Consider the following 20,681-nt stretch of genomic DNA (forward strand, 5'->3'; position numbering starts at 1 on the left):
CATTGACGGCGCATATGTAGTAGCAATGATCTCAATATGTTCTTCACATATCGTCGCGCTGTCAAAACTACATGCGCAATATTGATATCACTCCAGACGTAAATATTTATTGCTGCTGAAATGCTGCTGCAAACAGATTTGACGGTCCTCATGAGCTGTTATTGGGGATCTTTGGTCAGGTTATGGGCGTTCATGGACACTTCCTATCTGCTAAAATTGGTCCTCATGAGTTGTTATTGGGGATCTTTGGTCAGGTTATGGGCGTTCATCGACACTTCCTATCTGCTTACATTGGTCCTCATGAGCTGTTATTGGGGATCTTTGGTCAGGTTATGGGCGTTCATTGACACTTCCTATCAGCTAACATTGGTCCTCATGAGCTGTTATTGGTGATCTTTGGTCAGGTTATGGGCGTTCATCGACACTTCCTATCTGCTAACATTGGTCCTCATGAGCTGTTATTGGGGATCTTTGGTCAGGTTATGGGCGTTCATTGACACTTCCTATCTGCTAACATTGGTCCTCATGAGCTGTTATTGGGGATCTTTGGTCAGGTTATGGGCGTTCATTGACACTTCCTATCAGCTAACATTGGTCCTCATGACCTGTTATTGGGGATCTTTGGTCAGGTTATGGGCGTTCATTGACATTTCCTATCAGCTAACATTGGTCGTCATGAGCTGTCATTGGGGATCTTCGGTCAGGTTATGGGCGTTCATCGACACTTCCTATCTGCTAAAATTGGTCCTCATGAGCTTTTATTGTGGATCTTTGGTCAGGTTATGGGCGTTCATCGACACTTCCTATCAGCTAACATTGGTCCTCATGAGCTGTTATTGGGGATCTTTGGTCAGGTTATGGGCGTTCATTGACACTTCCTATCAGCTAACATTGGTCCTCATGACCTGTCATTGGGGATCTTCGGTCAGGTTATGGGCGTTCATCGACACGTCCTATCAGCTAACATTGGTCCTCATGACCTGTTATTGGGGATCTTTGGTAGGTTATGGGCGTTCATCGACACTTCCTATCAGCTAACATTGGTCCTCATGAGCTGTTATTGGGGATCTTTGGTCAGGTTATGGGCGTTCATCGACACTTCCTATCTGCTAGAATTGGTCCTCATGAGCTGTTATTGGGGATCTTTGGTCAGGTTATGGGCGTTCATGGACACTTCCTATCTTTTAACATTGGTCCTCATGAGCTGTTATTGGGGATCTTTGGTCAGGTTATGGGCGTTCATCGACACTTCCTATCAGCTAACATTGGTCCTCATGAGCTGTTATTGGGGATCTTCGGTCAGGTTATGGGCGTTCATCGACACTTCCTATCAGTTAACATTGGTCCTCATGAGCTGTTATTGGGGATCTTTGGTCAGGTTATGGGCGTTCATCGACACTTCCTATCTGCTAACATTGGTCCTCAAGAGCTGTTATTGTGGATCTTTGGTCAGGTTATTGGCGTTCATTGACACTTCCTATCAGCTAACATTGGTCCTCATGAGCTGTTATTGGGGATCTTTGGTCAGATAATGGGCGTTCATGGACACTTCCTATAGCTAACATTGGTCCTCATGAGCTGTTATTGGGGATATTTGGTCAGGTTATGGGCGTTCATGGACAACGTGACAACCAATTGTTGAGGGATGAACCTGAAACGCTTTGCGTTAAGTTCCCCCTCCAAACCTCCTTGTCGATCTGCTATCGAGAGTCCTGGCATCAACTGAGGATTCCTGTGGCAGTTTAAGAGCCCAAATATGCGACTGACAGTATATAGTGGGTTCCCCGGTAGGATGAGATGGTAATGTGGCTGTTAACCTTCTACCGCCTCACAGGAAGCTTGGGTTGTATACTCCCCAGGGAGCTGAGAATGAAAATCGAGTGCTCACTGATCCATTGACCGGGGTAATAATAGTGTAGCGCAATGATCATCCACTTGGTGAATGGAATCTGGCTCATTATAAATACACTCAACTACTGTCTCAACTATTAACATTAATCATGACACCAACCAAGCACGCGGATCCCCATAAGAAAATTGCATTCTTTATTCAACGGGGCTTTTGGTTCCAAAAAAGTAGTTCGGAAATGTTATCACAAGTTAATGTCTGTGGTCATTTTGTAAATTTTTTTCACATTTGATAGGAAATTCAGAAAAGTATTTGGAATGTCCGTCGGTGCTACTTGTACCATGTGTCTACATTTCCCCGTGACTTCTGTACGTAAGAGCCCTTATAAGTTATTCAAATTTCGACCGCCTCCGTGGTCTAATGGTAGAGCATCCACCCGGAGAGCGGAAGGTCCGGAGTTCGATCATCAGCCGCGTCATATCAAAAGACATTAAAATAGGGCACTTGTTGTTACCCTGTCTGGCGCTCGGCATTAAGGGTCTAAAACAAGGACTGGTAGGCTCAGAGTCAGTATACTGTGTGGGGTATTCATGTTAAACAGCGGCATTGTATCTCAGTGAGCTAGCACTATAAATCGGCATCAGTCCGGACTAGTACAAGCAGCCATACACACATACGTACACGAGCATGCACGTCGCTACATAAGTGCAATAAGCTTGGACGCGACGTTAAACCCCATTTCACCTTACCTCACCTATTCAAATTTCATGGAAAGACACAAATGTTTCAGCTTTTCAATCAAGGCTTCACTGTCAAAAGCCTGCTCAAGTCTTTCCTGAAACTGCGTGGTGGACATTTAGAGGAATATGACTAAATATGACACATTGCTTGTCAACATGATGCTCTCTCGCACTATATGACCACTACAAATATTGTTACACCTCTATACTAGACCCGGGGTAGAATAGGTCTTCAGCAACCCATGCTTGCCGTAAAAGGCGACTATGCTAGTCGCGACTAACGGGGTCGGTGATCAGGCTCACTGACTTGGTTGATGCACGTCATCGTTTCCCATTTGCGTGGATCGATGCTCATGATGTCAATCACTGGATTGTCTGGTCCAGACTCGTTTATTTACAGACCGCCGTCATATAGCTGGAATATTGCTGAGTGCGGCGTTAAACAACAAACCAACCAACCAAATCGTACGAATAAATATTCCACTGCAGAAGATCTAGAGAGTTGCAAATTGTGCGTCAGATGTTGGTTATCCATTAATTATCAAATACAAGACAGCTGCGCGAAAAATCGCATAGAACAATGAAGAACGAAGCGTGGTTTATTTCACGACAAAATATTATTCTATCATGGCGTCATTTCTGGAGATTCGAACATGTGCTCGCAACTTGATGACGTCGAAAATTGGATAACGTTAATTTTTAGAGGGAAATGTCAAGTGAGTTGCTGCCCATAAATGTAGCTGGGCAATGCAGAAAAACGCAATGGCTTCCAAATGTGAGGGAGATATGACAATTAGTATTAGGAGAAAAGTTACAGATAATCGACGTGAAAATTGTGAGAAGCGTGTACCTTTTACTAACTTCCTGAAAGAGGCTGTACATACTGTTAACATCTCATATAAAAGAGATCGGCTATTGGACGTTGTTTATCCTACAATAAAACACAGCAGGGAGAATAAAGAACTCGGGGCTGCGATAAACAACTCCCACTCGTCGTTTATTTCTTAATTAACATGTATGTTTCAAAGACTTACCTTTCTTTTCCCTGTCACCCTTGGAGTACGTGAGGCACATCTGGTCAAAGAACGTGTTGATTCTGCAAGCATCTCCCAGCTCCTGAAGTTGCCTGCATGCAATGTCTCTACTCCTTCCCGGTGTTGTTGGGTCGGACACAGCATCAACAGCTCGAAATGACACATACCAACAGAGCACAACCACAGCACAGAGTGAATGTTGCATTGTATCACTGCTCTCAAACAGATGTTAGTGTGCTCAGTCGTACAGCTACTGCATCCATGCTCTGCGCTTGAGTCTGAAAATTCTTCGTATATTGTATTAAATATTGAGAGGGATTATATGTCAACTGATAGCTGCAGTTTTGAGATAGTCACTTTCTCACACATCTATGTACTGCACTTTAGTCCGAAATATTCATCGTACTTCGTATTAAATATTGAGAGGGATTATATGTCAACTGATAGCTGCAGTTTGAGATAGTCACTAACTATGTTCTGTGCTTCAGTACAATTTGGAATGTCTATTGTTCGAGATACGCTTTACCAGTGTTTTGAAAACGATCCAGGTTGTCGATCAGCCCAGTTAACAGTTCGATCGTGTTTTGCTGTCAATGTTTATGTGAGTGAGTGGGTGAGTTAGTATGGCTTTACGCCGCTTTTAGCAATATTCCAGCAATATCACGGCGGGGGACACCAGAAAAGGGCTTCACAAATTGAATCGAACCCGAGTGTCAATGTTCCAAATGTATAATACCAGCTGTAAACTAGATACATATGACTATGGCAAATAGTCAGACACCGTTACCCTTTAAGCTTATAGGGTGCACAGGTGGCCCAGTCGTCTAAGGCGCGATTCGCTGTGCAGAGTTGCGTCCCTTGGGCACGCCAGAAACCTATGATTGTGGGTTCGAATCCCGGTTCGCCCCGATTATGTTTCTAGGTTTGTCAGCACCATACCCTTGCTCGTGGGTTTCACCGAAGAGGTAAATGTCTGAGACCGTTAAACCCATCTCACTCACTCACTTTAAGCTTATACTGCAGGAAACAAAATAAGAATAGCAAACATGGCAAGGGACTGCGTTACGACGTAAATTGTAATAATTCGGTAAATTGTAATAAACTGTGGTAAAATGTCATAACACTGCGGTAAAATGTAATACTGCGTTAAATTGTTAGAAGTGAAGTGCGGTAAATTGTAATGAAAAACTGGGTCAAACTGTATTAACTTAAACTGCGGTAAAGTGATGGTGGAGTACGTCATTGGACTGTTGAGTTAACGGTGGTGTAGGGGATGGGACTGTTGAGTTAACGGTGGAGTACGTGATTGGACTGTTGCGTTAAAGGTGGAGTACGTGATTGGACTGTTGAGTTAACGGTGGTGTAGGGGATGGGACTGTTGGGTTAACGGTGGTGTAGGGGATGAGACTGTTGAGTTAACGGTGATGTAGGGGATAGCACTGTTGAGTTAACGGTGGTGTAGGGGATAGGACTGTTGAGTTAACGGTGGTGTAGGGGATAGGACTGTTGAGTTAACGGTGGTGTAGGGGATAGCACTGTTGAGTTAACGGTGATGTAGGGGATAGGACTGTTGGGTTAACGGTGGTGTAGGGGATAGGACTGTTGGGTTAACGGTTGTGTAGGGAATAGGACTGTTGAGTTAACGGCGGTGTAGGGGATAGGACTGTTGAGTTAACGGTGGTGTAAGGGATGAGACTGTTGAGTCAACGGTGGTGTAGGGGATGGGACTGTTGGGTTAACGGTGGTGTAGGGGATGAGACTGGTGGTTTAACGGCGGTGTAGGGGATAGGACTGTTGAGTTAACGGTGGTGTAGGGGATGGGACTGTTGGGTCAGCGGTGGTGTAGGGGATGGGACTGTTGAGTTAACGGTGGAGTACGTGATTTGACTGTTGAGTTAACGGTGGTGTAGGGGGTGAGACTGTTGGATTAACGGTGATGTAGGTGATGAGACTGTTGGATTAACGGTGATGTAGGTGATGAGACTGTTGGGTTAACGGTGGTGCAGGTGATGAGACTGTTGGGCTAACGAGGGTGCAGGTGATGAGACTGTTAACTTAACGGCGGTGCAGGTGATGAGACTGTTGGGTTAACGGCGGTGCAGGTGATGGGACTGATGGGTTAACCGTGGTGTAAGGTATGGGACTGTTGAGTTAACGGTACTTGATGGGACTGTTGGGTTGATGGTGATTTAGGGGATGTGACTGTTGGGTTGATGGTGATTTCGGGGATGGGACTGTTGGGTTGATGGTGATTTAGGGGATGTGACTGTTGGGTTGATGGTGATTTAGGGGATGTGACTGTTGGGTTGATGGTGATTTAGGGGATGTGACTGTTGGGTTGATGGTGATTTAGGGGATGGGACTGTTGGGTTGATGGTGATTTAGGGGATGTGACTGTTGGGTTGATGGTGATTTAGGGGATGTGACTGTTGGGCTGATGGTGATTTAGGGGATGGGACTGTTGGGTTGATGGTGATTTAGGGGATGTGACTGTTGGGTTGATGGTGATTTAGGGGATGTGACTGTTGGGTTGATGGTGATTTAGGGGATGGGACTGTTGGGTTGATGGTGATTTAGGGGGTGTGACTGTTGGGTTGATGGTGATTTAGGGGATGTGACTGTTGGAAGAAAAATGGTTTCTTGTGAGGAAGTGAGTGTTGAAATGATATTGATGTAGGGATGTGAATGTTAATCTGATAGTAGTTTAGGGGATGGAATTCTCGCAATAATGGTTTGTTTAGAAGATGGGTATGTTGGGTTGATGGTGGTGTAGGGGATGGATTTCTCGCAATAATGGTTTGTTCAAAAGATGGGTATGTTGGGTTGATGGTGGTGTAGGGGATGGAATTCTCGCAATAATGGTTTGTTCAGAAGATGGGTATGTTGGGTTGATGGTGGTGTAGGGGATGGAACTCTCGCAATAATGGTTTGTTCAAAAGATGGGTATGTTGGGTTTATGGTGGTGTAGGGGATGGAACTCTCGCAATAATGGTTTGTTCAGAAGATGGGTATGTTGGGTTGATGGTGGTGCAGGGGATGGAACTCTCGCAATAATGGTTTGTTCAGAAGATGGGTGTGTTGGGTTGATGGTGGTGCAGGGGATGGAGCTCTCACAATAATGGTTTGTTCAGAAGATGGGTATGTTGGGTTGATGGTGGTGCAGGGGATGGAACTCTCGCAATAATGGTTTGTTCAGAAGATGGGTATGTTGGGTTGATGGTGGTGTAGGGGATGGAACTCTCGCAATAATGGTTTGTTTAGAAGATGGGTATGTTGGGTTGATGGTGGTGTAGGGGATGGAACTCTCGCAATAATGGTTTGTTCAGAAGATGGGTATGTTGGGTTGATGGTAGTTTAGGGGATGGAATTCTCGCAATAATGGTTTGTTCAGAAGATGGGTATGTTGGGTTGATGGTGGTGCAGGGGATGGAACTCTCGCAATAATGGTTTGTTCAGAAGATGGGTATGTTGGGTTGATGGTGGTGTAGGGGATGGAACTCTCGCAATAATGGTTTGTTCAGAAGATGGGTATGTTGGGTTGATGGTGGTGTTGGGGATGGAACTCTCGCAATAATGGTTTGTTCAGAAGATGGGTATGTTGGGTTGATGGTAGTTTAGGGGATGGAACTCTCGCAATAATGGTTTGTTCAGAAGATGGGTATGTTGGGTTGATGGTGGTGCAGGGGATGGAGCTCTCGCAATAATGGTTTGTTCAAAAGATGGGTATGTTGGGTTGATGGTGGTGTAGGGGATGGAATTCTCGCAATAATGGTTTGTTCAAAAGATGGGTATCTTGGGTTTATGGTGGTGTAGGGGATGGAACTCTCGCAATAATGGTTTGTTCAGAAGATGGGTGTGTTGGGTTGATGGTGGTGTAGGGGATGGAACTCTCGCAATAATGGTTTGTTTAGAAGATGGGTATGTTGGGTTGATGGTGGTGCAGGGGATGGAGCTCTCGCAATAATGGTTTGTTCAGAAGATGTGAATGTTAATTTGATGGTGGTGCAGGGGATGGAACTCTCGCAATAATTGTTTGTTCAGAAGATGGGTGTGTTGGGTTGATGGTGGTGTAGGGGTTGGACCTCTCGCAATAATGGTTTGTTTAGAAGATGGGTATGTTGGGTTGATGGTGGTGTAGGGGATGGAATTCTCGCAATAATGGTTTGTTCAAAAGATGGGTATCTTGGGTTTATGGTGGTGTAGGGGATGGAACTCTCGCAATAATGGTTTGTTCAGAAGATGGGTATGTTGGGTTGATGGTGGAATAGGGATGGAACTCTCGCAATAATGGTTTGTTCAGAAGATGGGTATGTTGGGTTGATGGTGGTGTAGGGGATGGAACTCTCGCAATAATGGTTTGTTCAGAAGATGGGTGTGTTGGGTTTATGGTGGTGTAGGGGATGGAACTCTCGCAATAATGGTTTGTTCAGAAGATGGGTATGTTGGGTTGATGGTGGTGCAGGGGATGGAACTCTCGCAATAAGGGGTTGTTCAGAAGATGGGTATGTTGGGTTGATGGTGGTGCAGGGGATGGAACTCTCGCAAAAAGGGTTTGTTCAGAGGATGGGTATGTTGGGTTGATGGTGGTGTAGGGGATGGAACTCTCGCAATAATAGTTTGTTTAGAAGATGGGTATGTTGGGTTGATGGTGGTGTAGGGGATGGAACTCTCGTAATAATGGTTTGTTCAGAAGATGGGTATGTTGGGTTGATGGTGGTGTAGGGGATGGAACTCTTGCAATAAGGGGTTGTTCAGAAGATGGGTATGTTGGGTTGATGGTGGTGTAGGGGATGGAACTCTCGTAATAATGGTTTGTTCAGAAGATGTGAATGTTAATTTGATGGTGGTGCAGGGGATGGAACTCTCGCAATAATTGTTTGTTCAGAAGATGGGTGTGTTGGGTTGATGGTGGTGTAGGGGTTGGACCTCTCGCAATAATGGTTTGTTTAGAAGATGGGTATGTTGGGTTGATGGTGGTGTAGGGGATGGAATTCTCGCAATAATGGTTTGTTCAAAAGATGGGTATCTTGGGTTTATGGTGGTGTAGGGGATGGAACTCTCGCAATAATGGTTTGTTCAGAAGATGGGTATGTTGGGTTGATGGTGGAATAGGGATGGAACTCTCGCAATAATGGTTTGTTCAGAAGATGGGTATGTTGGGTTGATGGTGGTGTAGGGGATGGAACTCTCGCAATAATGGTTTGTTCAGAAGATGGGTATGTTGGGTTGATGGTGGTGTTGGGGATGGAACTCTCGCAATAATGGTTTGTTCAGAAGATTGGTGTGTTGGGTTGATGGTGGTGTAAGGGATGGAACTCTCGTAATAATGGTTTGCTCAGAAGATGGGTATGTTGGGTTGATGGTGGTGTAGGGGATGGAACTCTTGCAATAATGGTTTGTTCAGAAGATGGGTATGTTGGGTTGATGGTGGAATAGGGATGGAAATGATAGTTTGATGGTGGTGTAGGGGATGGGAGTTATAAGCGTTATACGAAAATGTCAAAGGTTGTGTGCTGATATTGCTACAGCAAATGGAATATTTACACCTAACGTCTAACTACTTTTTATGCAATGTGACAATTGTCATATCACGAGACACACTCATCGAAGGTTTTACAAAATATAAACAAATGTATTCTAACACTCTGAGAATTCCCAAGCAAGAATACATACATAAGCGTTCTTTCTGATCATTTAGACTATTTCAGCATTTCAGTATACATTGAGAAACGTCAGGGAGTTTGACTGCATGATTGTTCACGAATATTCTTGCGACCCCTCCGAATGAACAAAACGAAGACATTTCCAAACTATCGTAGTATCGACTCGATCCGTGTCTATGCTGAGAGTGACAGTCTACAGCAATCTATGAATTTTCCTTAGTGTCTATTTGACACATCTTAAATCACCTTTCAATGATCGACCAGTTGATCAATGACGACTAAAACATGTAACCGCCACAGATTCATTAAAAACTTCCGAAATCTCTCCCGTCCCATTTATCGTGTCGGCGATTTCGACGTCTTGCACTTGATGTAAATGTATTACGACGCGCTGTCACTTTGACTGACTTACCGAGGTAGTTCTTAACAGACCTTTCTCATCTAATGAGAATATTATTTGAGTACATTTGTTTACAGAAACTACAAAAGTTGTCCCCGTTGAGCATACATAAGCTCATGTTACCTCTCGTTTTGATGAACTAATTTATCCGCGATACAGCTGGTTGTTGTATGGCTGTCAGTGTAAAAATAAAGTCACACAAACTAAATATAATTGTGTATAGATCTAGGCCTACGTCATTTAAGGTAAATATAGTGAGCTCCGACGTTCATACAGTTTCGCCATCACTCTACGAATGTTCATACTCCAATGAACTCACATAAAGTGAAAGTCAATTCTGAAATCCTCAATCAAACAAAGCAAAATGGCGTTTTTTTGCGTCATAGTAGAATGGACAAAAATCGTTGTGCCAATCTGGCAATATAAATACCACGTTGACTTTTAACTCAGTATAACCCTCCAGTCACTGTTTTGATTGGTCTGTGCTGGAGTAAGTACAGGCTGCTGTGATAGCAGCAATGTTGTCACGTTAACAGCGTTCAATAACCTTTCATATTCTTGTATGTTTTCTGTTACCAGTAAGACTTGATTCTGAGAAATCTTGGTGATATCATATCTATGGTTATGCTCATAAAGTAATATTTCACACATAATAAATGAAACGTATTCAACGTGAAGACGATATATGCACACATATGGTGGAATTCTTAGTGTGAAAGGATAATAACATGCATTAAAAAGGATATTATTATGTAAACATGTTTAAAATGTTTTCTTGGGTAAGCATTTAGATCTATAGACTGCCATTTGATAACCAATTAATAAACATTTTATAACACTTGTATTCTTGCTAATGAACACATTTGTATCGTAGGCAACATAATTTCAATTTCATGTCGCATCAGTACTATCTCAGCCTCAACAAGGACCGCCTCCGTGGTCTAATGGTAGAGCGTCCGCCCGGAGAGCGGAAGGTCCGGGGTTCGATCATACCAAAAGACTTTAAAAGATGGTACTTGTTGTTACCCTGTCTTGCGCTCGGCATTAAGGGGCTAAAACAAGGACTGGTCGGCTCGGAGTCAGTATACTGTGTCTGAGTGGGGTATTCATGTTAAACTGCGGCATGGTATCTCAGTGAGCTAGCACTATAAATCGGCATCAGTCCGGACTAGTACAAGCAGCCACACAAACACACACACGTACATGCACGTCGCTATATAAGTGCAATAATCTTGGACGCGACGTTAAACCCAATTTCACCTCACCTCAGCCTTAACAAAAAGGGCCCCATGATGTGTGTATTGTGTCCTTAAATTGCGCCCTCACTACCACTTGTAACGTTCATAAACTATACAAACTTTACTGTATTGCCCAACCTAGTTCCCTGGGTATGCTGCGCTGGCGCTACACTGACCCAGGCAATGACTGCACAATGGCCGCCTCCACAGGACGAACAAACATGGCGGACACGAAATGTGGCCTCAGACCACAGTTATCCCCCCTAAGTTTTACCATGAACCGGAAGGAAAATAGGAGAATATAGAGCCCTGTTTAAATGGGCTGTTCAGCATGTGGCAATCTTTTTGGAGTGACTTGTGATAGCTTAAATGAAAGATAAGACATTGTAGTTTGCTGTCAACTTTTTGTTAGCCCCAATCTGTGAAGGTATTGATTCCAGCTTCCCTTGATTTGATCCCAAGTTGAAGGCCGTTGTGTGTGTTTCGGCTCGAAACTTCCGGTGAGCATTGTTGACAGTGGTTACTGCGAAAGCAAGGTGGTGAATGCTGGCCGAAACTTTTTCGAACCTACGATTTTATGCATGTTGTTGAAATGAGTGAATGCCAGCATCATAATAAGTCATATGAGTTCCAATATGGTAGAATTATGTATCACTACCCCTGTCGTGCCTCGTTTGCACTTGGACAATATTAATATGGCCAACATCGAAGCCTTTTTCAAGAAATACAGAGAGATATTTGCTCGGCATTGAGCCAAAATTGACCAACATGGCACCTGTCAAAACGGCCCATGTCAAATCTGGTCTAGGGCATGTAAGCCCAGTGGATATGGGGTTTTGAGGTACTATTGCCCCATATCCAACAAGTGGCACACCGTAAATGCCCATAGACTCAGCTACATTGTGCATAGGGAAGATTTCGACATAGGTGATTTGGACATCAGCCATTAATATTTGTGCCATAATTCCAAATGCACCTATGTCGAACATCTGTCTGCTGAGCCGCATAGTGTAAATGCAGACAGAGTAGCCTGTGTGAACAGGGGTGCATGCAAAGGCCATGCGCCATATGCAGATTGCCTTTTGGCTTTGAAGCTGTGAAAAGAGACAACAAGAAGCAAAGTAAATGATTAAGATTTTATTCATGAACTGATGTTCATCACAGTGACAGCTGATTGTTAGCATTGCATATACAAAAAACATAGCTGTACAGCAACTGTTACCTATTTCAACTCCTTTTTTTACACAAAGTCAGTCATAAGCTAGTCATTAGCTACAGTATTACTGCACATTTTCATTTCTTTGAATATGGATGGTCAGCTTGTTCACTAAAACATGGCACAGGGTCAAGTTGACCCTTTTTGTAGTCTCCCCTCTGTTTGTCACTCAGTTTTGACTTTAAATGTTCCCTAATTTTGATCCCATGCTGCACAAGCTTTCTTTTCACTACACTGGAACTTTTCTGGTATTCCTTGTGATAGGCAGCTTCCTTGTCCATTTGTTCAAGTGACCGCACTGCTCGACTTGATAGTTCAACACCAGAGTTTTGGCACTTGTCGATTGCTGATGTCCCGGGGCCATTGTTGAGCCTATGGATAGTCGATGAAGCCCTCCCGATCATATTTCTTGAAAAGTTCACGTTCTTTGGCAAAGAAATACTCATTGATCGGTTCACGGCTTCACATTTCTGTGTGTCTGTGTACAGTTTCATTTGTTCGACAACTTCGACACTCAGCTTCATCTTGAGAATTTCATTCATCAAGTGTTTATCATTGTCATCCATATTGAAATGAGTGATTTTGTTGCCGCCGCGACACACAACAGAGTACCGGGCACACCTGGAGCAGTCGCCGCTGTAGCACTTAAGGGTTGCTTCGAGCACTCTAGGTAAGATACTACGAAGTGCTTTCATGTCGCTTGCAGGATCCTTCATGAGTTCTTTCAGTATCAGGCTGCACCGTGCCTTTACATCCTGACTTAGCACCTTCTTAGCCTCCAATTTCTGTGTACGAGTAGTGCCGGGGAACATATCTGGTTTGAAATCAGCTCTGTAGCATTGCCGAAACTGTCCTTGAGCCAAGTGGGTGGGATCAGCTAGACTCTGCACCTTCCACATAGGGTCTAACACTTTCAGAGCTTGGTCTATTCCTTCTGCAGACTTAGAATCCCCATCGGTAGTAGCATACTTAATAAGCACACCCTGTAGCGCAAGCTGATTTCCAATGTCATCTCCCATATTGAACTCGGAGAACGGAGCGAAGGCCGACATGTTTGCAGTACAGTCTGGGTGCCCCCCTGGACACTTCACATCCATTCCTTTTCCTTTCAGCTAAGCACCAGTCCAGCAGACCTTATTCTGGAATGACGCGCCGATGATGAACTTCTTATTGGTAACAGTTTCGAAGGCTATGCCGATTGCTTGTGATGCATTCTGCCCTGGCTTCTTCCTGCTTGCTATTGTCGTTGAGTTGTATCGGCCATCCATGGCAATATTCATCTCGCATGGCTCAGTACCCCTCTTCCGATCAACTTCCTTTACCAATTCAACTTTTTCAGACATATCCTGTGTATTCAGTTCAGTAACAGCAATAGCCACCTTGTTAGAGGTCCTCTGCATACTGCTCCTGCATGGGGGCGGAATGTCCATGTTTGCCATCAGTAACCTGGCTCTTGTGTTTCCAATAAGGGTGTCTTGAAGACCCAAGGCAAGTCCTACGTTAGGGGCTGCTGGGTTTGGTCCAGGTTTGCCTGTCTTGATTTCTTTATACAACTTCATTTCAGGTGCTGTGAAGTCACATACAACACATTTCAGTGTCACTTTCCAGCATGCTCCCCATTTTCTCTCCCTGGCTATCTGCAGCTGAGGGTCGCTGCAGTCAGTGGATGTCGAACGATGCAGTCGCAGAGCTGTGTTCCATGCTTAGGCCACCTTTTGATAGTCAACTAGTCGCATCCCCTCCAAGTCATCTTTGCTAGACTCTTGTTTCAGGTCTTGCATGCTGGCTGCAGTAGGCCGCAACAGCCTCACAGAGGTAGAGATGCCCTCACAGTCAGGTGTCGACAGCCCAGTGCCATCCAGCCTAGACTTGGTAACCAGTGATAAGTCTTCAGCACTCATCCTAGTGACAGTCCTGGATAACTGGGGTGGAGAGGCACTTTCTGTCTCTTCAGACTCAAGGGTGAGACCTTTGTTCCAGGGAGTGTGGCCCTTGCTGAACTGTGACTTGATTCTCTTGCGATCGCGTTTCATCGTGATTGTCTCGGACAGAACTAATGAGCTCTGAGCACAAGATGTACCTATATACCCCATCACTGTGTAATGTCAATGGCAATGACAAGCGTGTAAATGTATTAGAAACTCTCGAGACAAACATATGTCTTGTGCCAGCAGTCCAAATTGCAGTTGAGCTGTACACACAGTTTGACACCTTGGCGTGTATTGGCCGAGTGTCATCTGAGAGTGGTCACACCTGGTGACTCGCTGCACTTGATTGGCTGTACACAGCTACCTGTCCCACCAATCACTTTAATGAGTAAAGACAGGGCTTTCATGTGAATATAATTAAATTTTCGTTGTGTTCATGGAAATTCTTGCATTCTGATTAGCTGAATTGGACACGTGTTATTGCATTCATTTCCCAATGAATGTAAAAAATTAAGCCACGCCCACCGCTGCGCACTACTTTTATTACTGCGGAATGTCGGGGAATCCCAATATTACAGTCGAGGGAATTCCCTTTCTGCTCACGTGTATCGTCATGCACAGGACATTTAGCGACTTTCATGCATATTCATTGTCCAATCTACCCTTTGAAACCGAAGGCCGAGAATGAATGAAACAGCAAACGTGCAGGCTCGCTCGCCAGTTTTTTTTCCCGCTCGCCTCGGTTCAACTTTCATGTCTTCGCGTTTCATTTCTAACTAGCATTTCTCCAACTGTTTTACCGTAATCAGAGAAGTAATGTTTGAATCACGCAGTAAATGACCATGTTATTTGAAACAGCCGCCTTCTCTCGGACATATTTCTTCCGGTTCGTTACAGTCTGACTGTTGCAAGTCTTTTCGCCTCTTGCCTTAATTGACAGGTCAAATGAACATTGTTTTAATCCCACTCTCCGTTGATTGGCTACTGACTGTGTAGGCGTGTCAAGTTATGTGCATAAATTAAACGATCACCTGATTCATGTCACGCCACTGTATGTATTCCTACACCTGTAATGTTCATCAATGCCGTCATTTTTGTCTGTTTTGATATATGCAACTGTTTTGGGTTAAACTATTGTAGATAAAACATGTTTTACGTTGTCGAATTTAATTATAAGCATTGACTGTGTATTTTTTTCGGTTCATTGAGGTATGAATCGAAAAACCGATGTGCAAACTTTTGTAAGAATCCGCTACGCGGATTCATACAGTTTGCACATCGGTTTTTCGATTCATACCTCAGTGAACCGAAAAAAATACACAGTCAATCCTTAAAAAAATTTAACAGTTTCAATTTTCATTTGTGTTGAAAAATATGAACTTTAATTCAATTTTTTTGTTAAAAAATGCATGCATGTACCTAAAAATAGGCAAAAAAAAAAAAGGAATTGATATACCGGACTGAAATTGATGTCTGTTGATAGTATATGTAATGACGAGACAGGAACACTTGCTTGTTTTGTCAATTTATGGAGTTATGGACAAATTAGAATTGCATTTGAAATGAATTCATGCAAAAAATGTACTCTCAAGTGCTATGGATGCAGCATGATTTCAAATGACTATAAGACAAGCTGTGTATGAGTTAGGGATTCCAAATTTTCTGTGAGCCTTCAACAGTGTATGGGCTTAGTATTGATGAAGTTTTATTTGAATTGCATACTTTTTTCTGCGATAGGCCTCAGACCACAGTTATCCCCCCTAAGTTTTACCATGAACTGGAAGGAAAATAGGAGAATATAGTACCCTGTTTAAATGGGCTGTTCAGCCTGTGGCAATTTTTTTGGAGTAACTTGTGATAGCTTAAATGAAAGATAAGACATTGTAGTTTGCTGTCAACTTTTTGTTAGCCTCAATCTGTGAAGGTATTGATTCCAGCTTCCCTTGATTTGACCCCAAGTTGAAGGCCGTTGTGTGTGTTTCGGCTCGAAACTTCCGGTGAGCATTGTTGACAGTGGTTACTGCGAAAGCAAGGTGGTAAATGCTGGCCGAAACTTGGCGTTTTAAGTGACAAGTGGCAGGTTGGTCAGCATACAACAGGAGAACGGCCTACGACTGATAATAATTATGGTGGGCTGTCATGTGACTGTAGATAGCAAAGAAGGAAATTAATTGTGGTCTGAGGCCATGTATCTACTATAGAAACACGTTAGAACGGGTGGTTACCTTTTTTTCTTAGTTTTTTTATGAATGCTCTTGCAATGTATACGTCACGAGAATAACGTCCATTGTTACTTTCAGTGAAGGAAAACATTATTTATCGTCATATCGGTGAAATGTAAACAATTGATTATATTATTAATTAATGAAATGCATTATTTTGGTTGTTTTACATTATTCCAATTCAAGGGGCTTTCTCCCCCTGCCTTTGTGTTCCACTGTCAAAGGGAAGCTACTCTTCCTGGTTTAATAGTGCAAGGCGATTTATCAGTGTATTATCCCGGCATTGTTCTTCACGTGCACCAAACAAAGGAAATTACCCATGTTGCAGCTGAATTTAGTTGCTACATCCTCTTTTCATCCACACAACCACACCGGTGAGCCGTTTTTTCACTCCCATCCCACCCATTACTACTCATTACAAACGTATATCTGTATAACATTTCCTCAGTTGATAGTTAATCTAATTTCAAGTATTCGTATGTATCAGGAACATGTACTGCTGCTTTTTTTCCTTTAAATTGTAGTTGTGGCAAGTTTTGGACAATTCAGTATATGCGAGGCAGGAGCTGTCCTGGCATAAACATGCGTCGAACAAGTCACAGGGGTTTGTATGTGCACAGCAGGTGAAGATCCTGGACTAGCACATTCTACACATTACATCGCACGGCAATTGGTTTGTATCACCGCGGAACACTTTGGGGCTGGGAGTAGTGATTTTGGTGTGTTTGGGGTATTTGAAGCCTACCCTCTAGGCTCTATTGTATAATGGTGGTTGTAGAGCCTACAGCAGACTCCCGGCGAAGAGATTCTCTGCTCACAAACTAAGTTTATGAAAATGGAGGATTCGGAATTAAATGCAAAGGAATCTACTTACTTGCCCCAGTACAGTGATATCAGTGATTTTGAGACCGATGTGCTCAAAACGGATAAATCACCTGACTTCTCGAGCGAAGACGAAATTTTGTTCCCTGCGTCTCAAAGGTTTGAGGGTGAACGTATTCCTGACAGATTTGCCGAGCCAAAATCAGACGATGTTGTGATTGAAATGAAAGAGAAATTCATACCGGAAAAAACTCGCAAGAATATCGACTGGGCATGTCGACTGTTCGAAGAATGGCGCTGTTCAAGTAATGCAAAAATTCTCGGAGGCGATACATCGGGTAAGCGGCTTAGTCTGATTACCAATAAACTATTGGATTTGAATGACTACGAACTGAATTATTGTATGTGTCGGTTTATCCTCGAGGTTCGGAAGCAGGATAGTACGGATTATCCACCAAAGACTGTTCGTCAACTTGTTTTACTCATGCAAATGACAACAACAATCGTGATGTCCAGTTTCTTTCCGAAACAGTGTATACGGAGGCTTTAGTCACATTGGACAATATTATGAGAGGCAGGACAAGCAAGGGAATGGCATTGCGCTCAGGCCAAGCTAGCGTCATTACCGTGTAACAGGAACAGATTGTGTGGGTAAAGGGATTTCTCGGATCAACATGCCCTCGAACACTCTTTGATACGATGGTGTACTTGGTTGGATTAAATTTTACACTGCGGTCGGGCTATGAACATAGAATGTTGAGAGTCCACCAGTTCGAATTGGGATCGAATGATCAAGGAGATTATTTACGTTACACCGAATGCATCAGTAAATGTAATCAACGAGGACTGAAAGATGTAGAGTTCCACCGAAGTGTGTTACTGCATACACTAGCACTGACCCTAATAAGTGTATTGTGAGGTTGTACCGAAAATACTTGAGTCTGCGACCTTCTGACGCCCCAGATGCCTTCTACTTGCATCCATTAGTGAAGCCCCGGCGGGAAACGTGGTACCCCTGCAGTCCCATTGGTCAAAATACTCTAGCGAAGACAGTGAGTCGATTGTGTGCCGCTGCTGGGTTTACTGGTGAGTACATTGTACATAATGTTTCAGTAATAGTTTCCAAAACGAAAATCAAAATGTAAAATGTTCAAATGTTTGTTGATTTGCTTAAATCATTTTTACAGTATAGAGCAGTGACATGAGCGTGATGGCGGCAATTTTCTGTGTATATCATAAAGTCGTTTTCTTATCGCACAGGAAATCATTTGACAGCATAAACATCAACTGAATATTCTGTAGAAAGTTTATTTTTTAAATTGTGGCGTCATCATTGATTACCAAATCAAGCGCGTAATCGGATTCATCAATTACTTATTTTTTTAACGTTTTGTTTACTTAGTAAACCCTCTAAACTAAAATGAAAAAATCTGTTTATTTTGTAGGTTTTTACACTGACCACTCTTTGCGTGCTACGCGCCTCTACCAGACAGAGTTGACGAGCGGTTGATCGCAAAACGGACTGGGAATCGCAGTAACGCTAGCAGGTCATACAAGAGGACAAGTGACGAGCAGGGGGATGACATAAGCAAGATTGTGCAGGGTCTGTGAAAGCGTACAATTGCAAGTACTGCAACTTCGCCATCCACAGAAACGGCAAAGTATGCGGCGATGGATGTCGGAGGTTCTCAACATCAGTGAGTGAGTGAGTGAGTTGGGTTTAACGCCGCTTTTAACATTATTCCAGTTATATCACGGCGTGTCAGCTTAATGTGGGAGGAAAGCCCGAAGTGATGCAGGTCTCGGACGTTTACCACTTCGGTGAAACCCACGAGCACGGGTATGGTGCTGACAAACCTAGAAACATAATCGGGGTGAACCGGGATTCGAACCCACAATCATAGGTTTCTGGCGTGTCCAGGGGACTCTCAACATCAACATCACGTGACATGGTTATAAAACCTCAAGGGATCGCCTATTCTGTGTTGCCCTGTGAGATCAACAGTAAGTTTAAGTGAATAAAGAGATTCAGTTTATCTATGACCTTGTTCTTTTCTTATTCTATTTCTGGTCAGTTGGGGGCGGTCGGGTAGCCTAGTGGTTAAAGCGTTCGCTCGTCACGCCGAAGACCCAGGTTCGATTCCCGACATGGGTACAATGTGTGAAGCCCATTTCTGGTGTCCCCCGCCGTGATATTGCTGGAATATTGCTAAAAGCGGCGTAAAACCTCACTCACTCACTCACTCTGGTCAGTTGTAGTCTCTTAAATACTACCTGTATGGCTAGAAGTAGAATATGCATCCAGTCAGAAATTTCCTCATACAACTGGAGCTACCTTGCTCGGAAAAAGTAGTTCCGTCCGTGGTCTAACTGAAAATGACGTTGGTTAGACCACGTTTATAACAAAGGAGCTATGGTCTAACTATTGTTACACTGGCAAATCCCCAATCTAAAAATAGATCTGACAGTGTCAATATTCTATATAAATACATGATGTAAAAATATCTCCACAGTAATATATCTGAATATATAAGCAAGAAAATAATTAGTTTAGATTATACAACGGTCTATCTGTCGAGCCCCTCGGGGTTCACCCACATCTATCACAGATTGTTTATTAAAGCAGAACATTTTGTACTGTGTCACTTTGCTATCAGCTTGGCTAGCAAGGCGGGGACGGCAGTGTCAACAAGCTTTATCATATTGTCAAGAGAGGCAAAATTTGATATCAGTTTACATCACATCAAGAAGTGGCTTGCTACTCAAGATGCGACCACTGAGATTTAATTCAAAAGGAAACGTGTTGTGGCTTCAGGGCTAAATGACAGATGGGATATGGATTTAGCAGATCTATCTAATATCGCTACAGACAATGATGGGGTTAAATATTTACTCATTGTAAATAATATTTTTACTCGGTATTTGTGGGTTGATCCATTGAAAAATACAAACTCTGATAATGTAATCAGAGCTTTGAAAAAGATATTTCTTCAGGCAGGCTTACCTTATATTATTCGATCAGATAAAGGGAGAGCGTTTAACAGGAAAGTGAAATCCTTTTTAAAAAAACAACTTATTATGTTTTACACAATGAAACCAAAGCTTATGCTGAGAGGGTGATTCGAACACTTAAGACAACCATGTACAGGTACTTTACTTATCAACAGACCTATCATTATTTAGACATTTTACAAGACTTGGCAACGAAATACAATAATAGACCTCACAGATCATTGAAAGAGCGTACTCCAACTGACATAGCAACAGAAAATGAAGCTGAAGTATGAACAGAACAATACATTGACCCATTGAAAAAATCTATTAAAACTAAACATCACTCAAGACAAAGAAAGACACCATATGACGATCACTTTTGAGTCTCGAAACAGCCTAAATAATTATTTTTTTTCACTAAACGTAACAATGGACGTTATTCTCATGACGTATATATTGCAAGAGCATTCATGAAAAAGCTAAGAAAAGAATTTAACCACCCGTTCTTGCGTATTTCTATAGTAAATACATGTCGTGTCCGCCATGTTTTATCGTCTCGTGGAGGCGGCCTAGTG

At 43.1% G+C, this 20,681-nt stretch overlaps 1 protein-coding gene across 1 annotated transcript; it reads left to right on the plus strand.

Moving 5' to 3' along the window:
• Positions 1-11,972: 11,972 nt before the first annotated feature.
• LOC139460671 (uncharacterized) lies at positions 11,973-14,207 on the plus strand. The gene is made up of 4 exons (XM_071242151.1): positions 11,973-12,045; positions 12,275-12,310; positions 12,729-12,810; positions 13,913-14,207. Exons 1-4 carry the CDS (start codon positions 11,973-11,975, stop codon positions 14,205-14,207), a joined length of 486 nt encoding a protein of 161 aa, XP_071098252.1.
• Positions 14,208-20,681: the final 6,474 nt, after the last annotated feature.

Source organism: Haliotis cracherodii, unplaced genomic scaffold (genome assembly GCF_022045235.1).
Source record: "Haliotis cracherodii isolate W230 unplaced genomic scaffold, xgHalCrac1.p SCAF_14, whole genome shotgun sequence".
Lineage (NCBI taxonomy): Eukaryota > Metazoa > Mollusca > Gastropoda > Lepetellida > Haliotidae > Haliotis > Haliotis cracherodii.

Excerpts from the sequence above, each read along its gene's own strand:
- LOC139460671 (XM_071242151.1), top strand. The coding sequence starts at position 11,973 with ATGCAAAGGCCATGCGCCATATGCAGATTGCCTTTTGGCTTTGAAGCT. Across the intron at positions 12,046-12,274 it reads AAGAGACAACAAGAAGCAAA|TTGACCCTTTTTGTAGTCTC; the intron begins GTAAATGATTAA and ends CACAGGGTCAAG. Across the intron at positions 12,311-12,728 it reads TCTCCCCTCTGTTTGTCACT|CCGCCGCGACACACAACAGA; the intron begins CAGTTTTGACTT and ends GTGATTTTGTTG.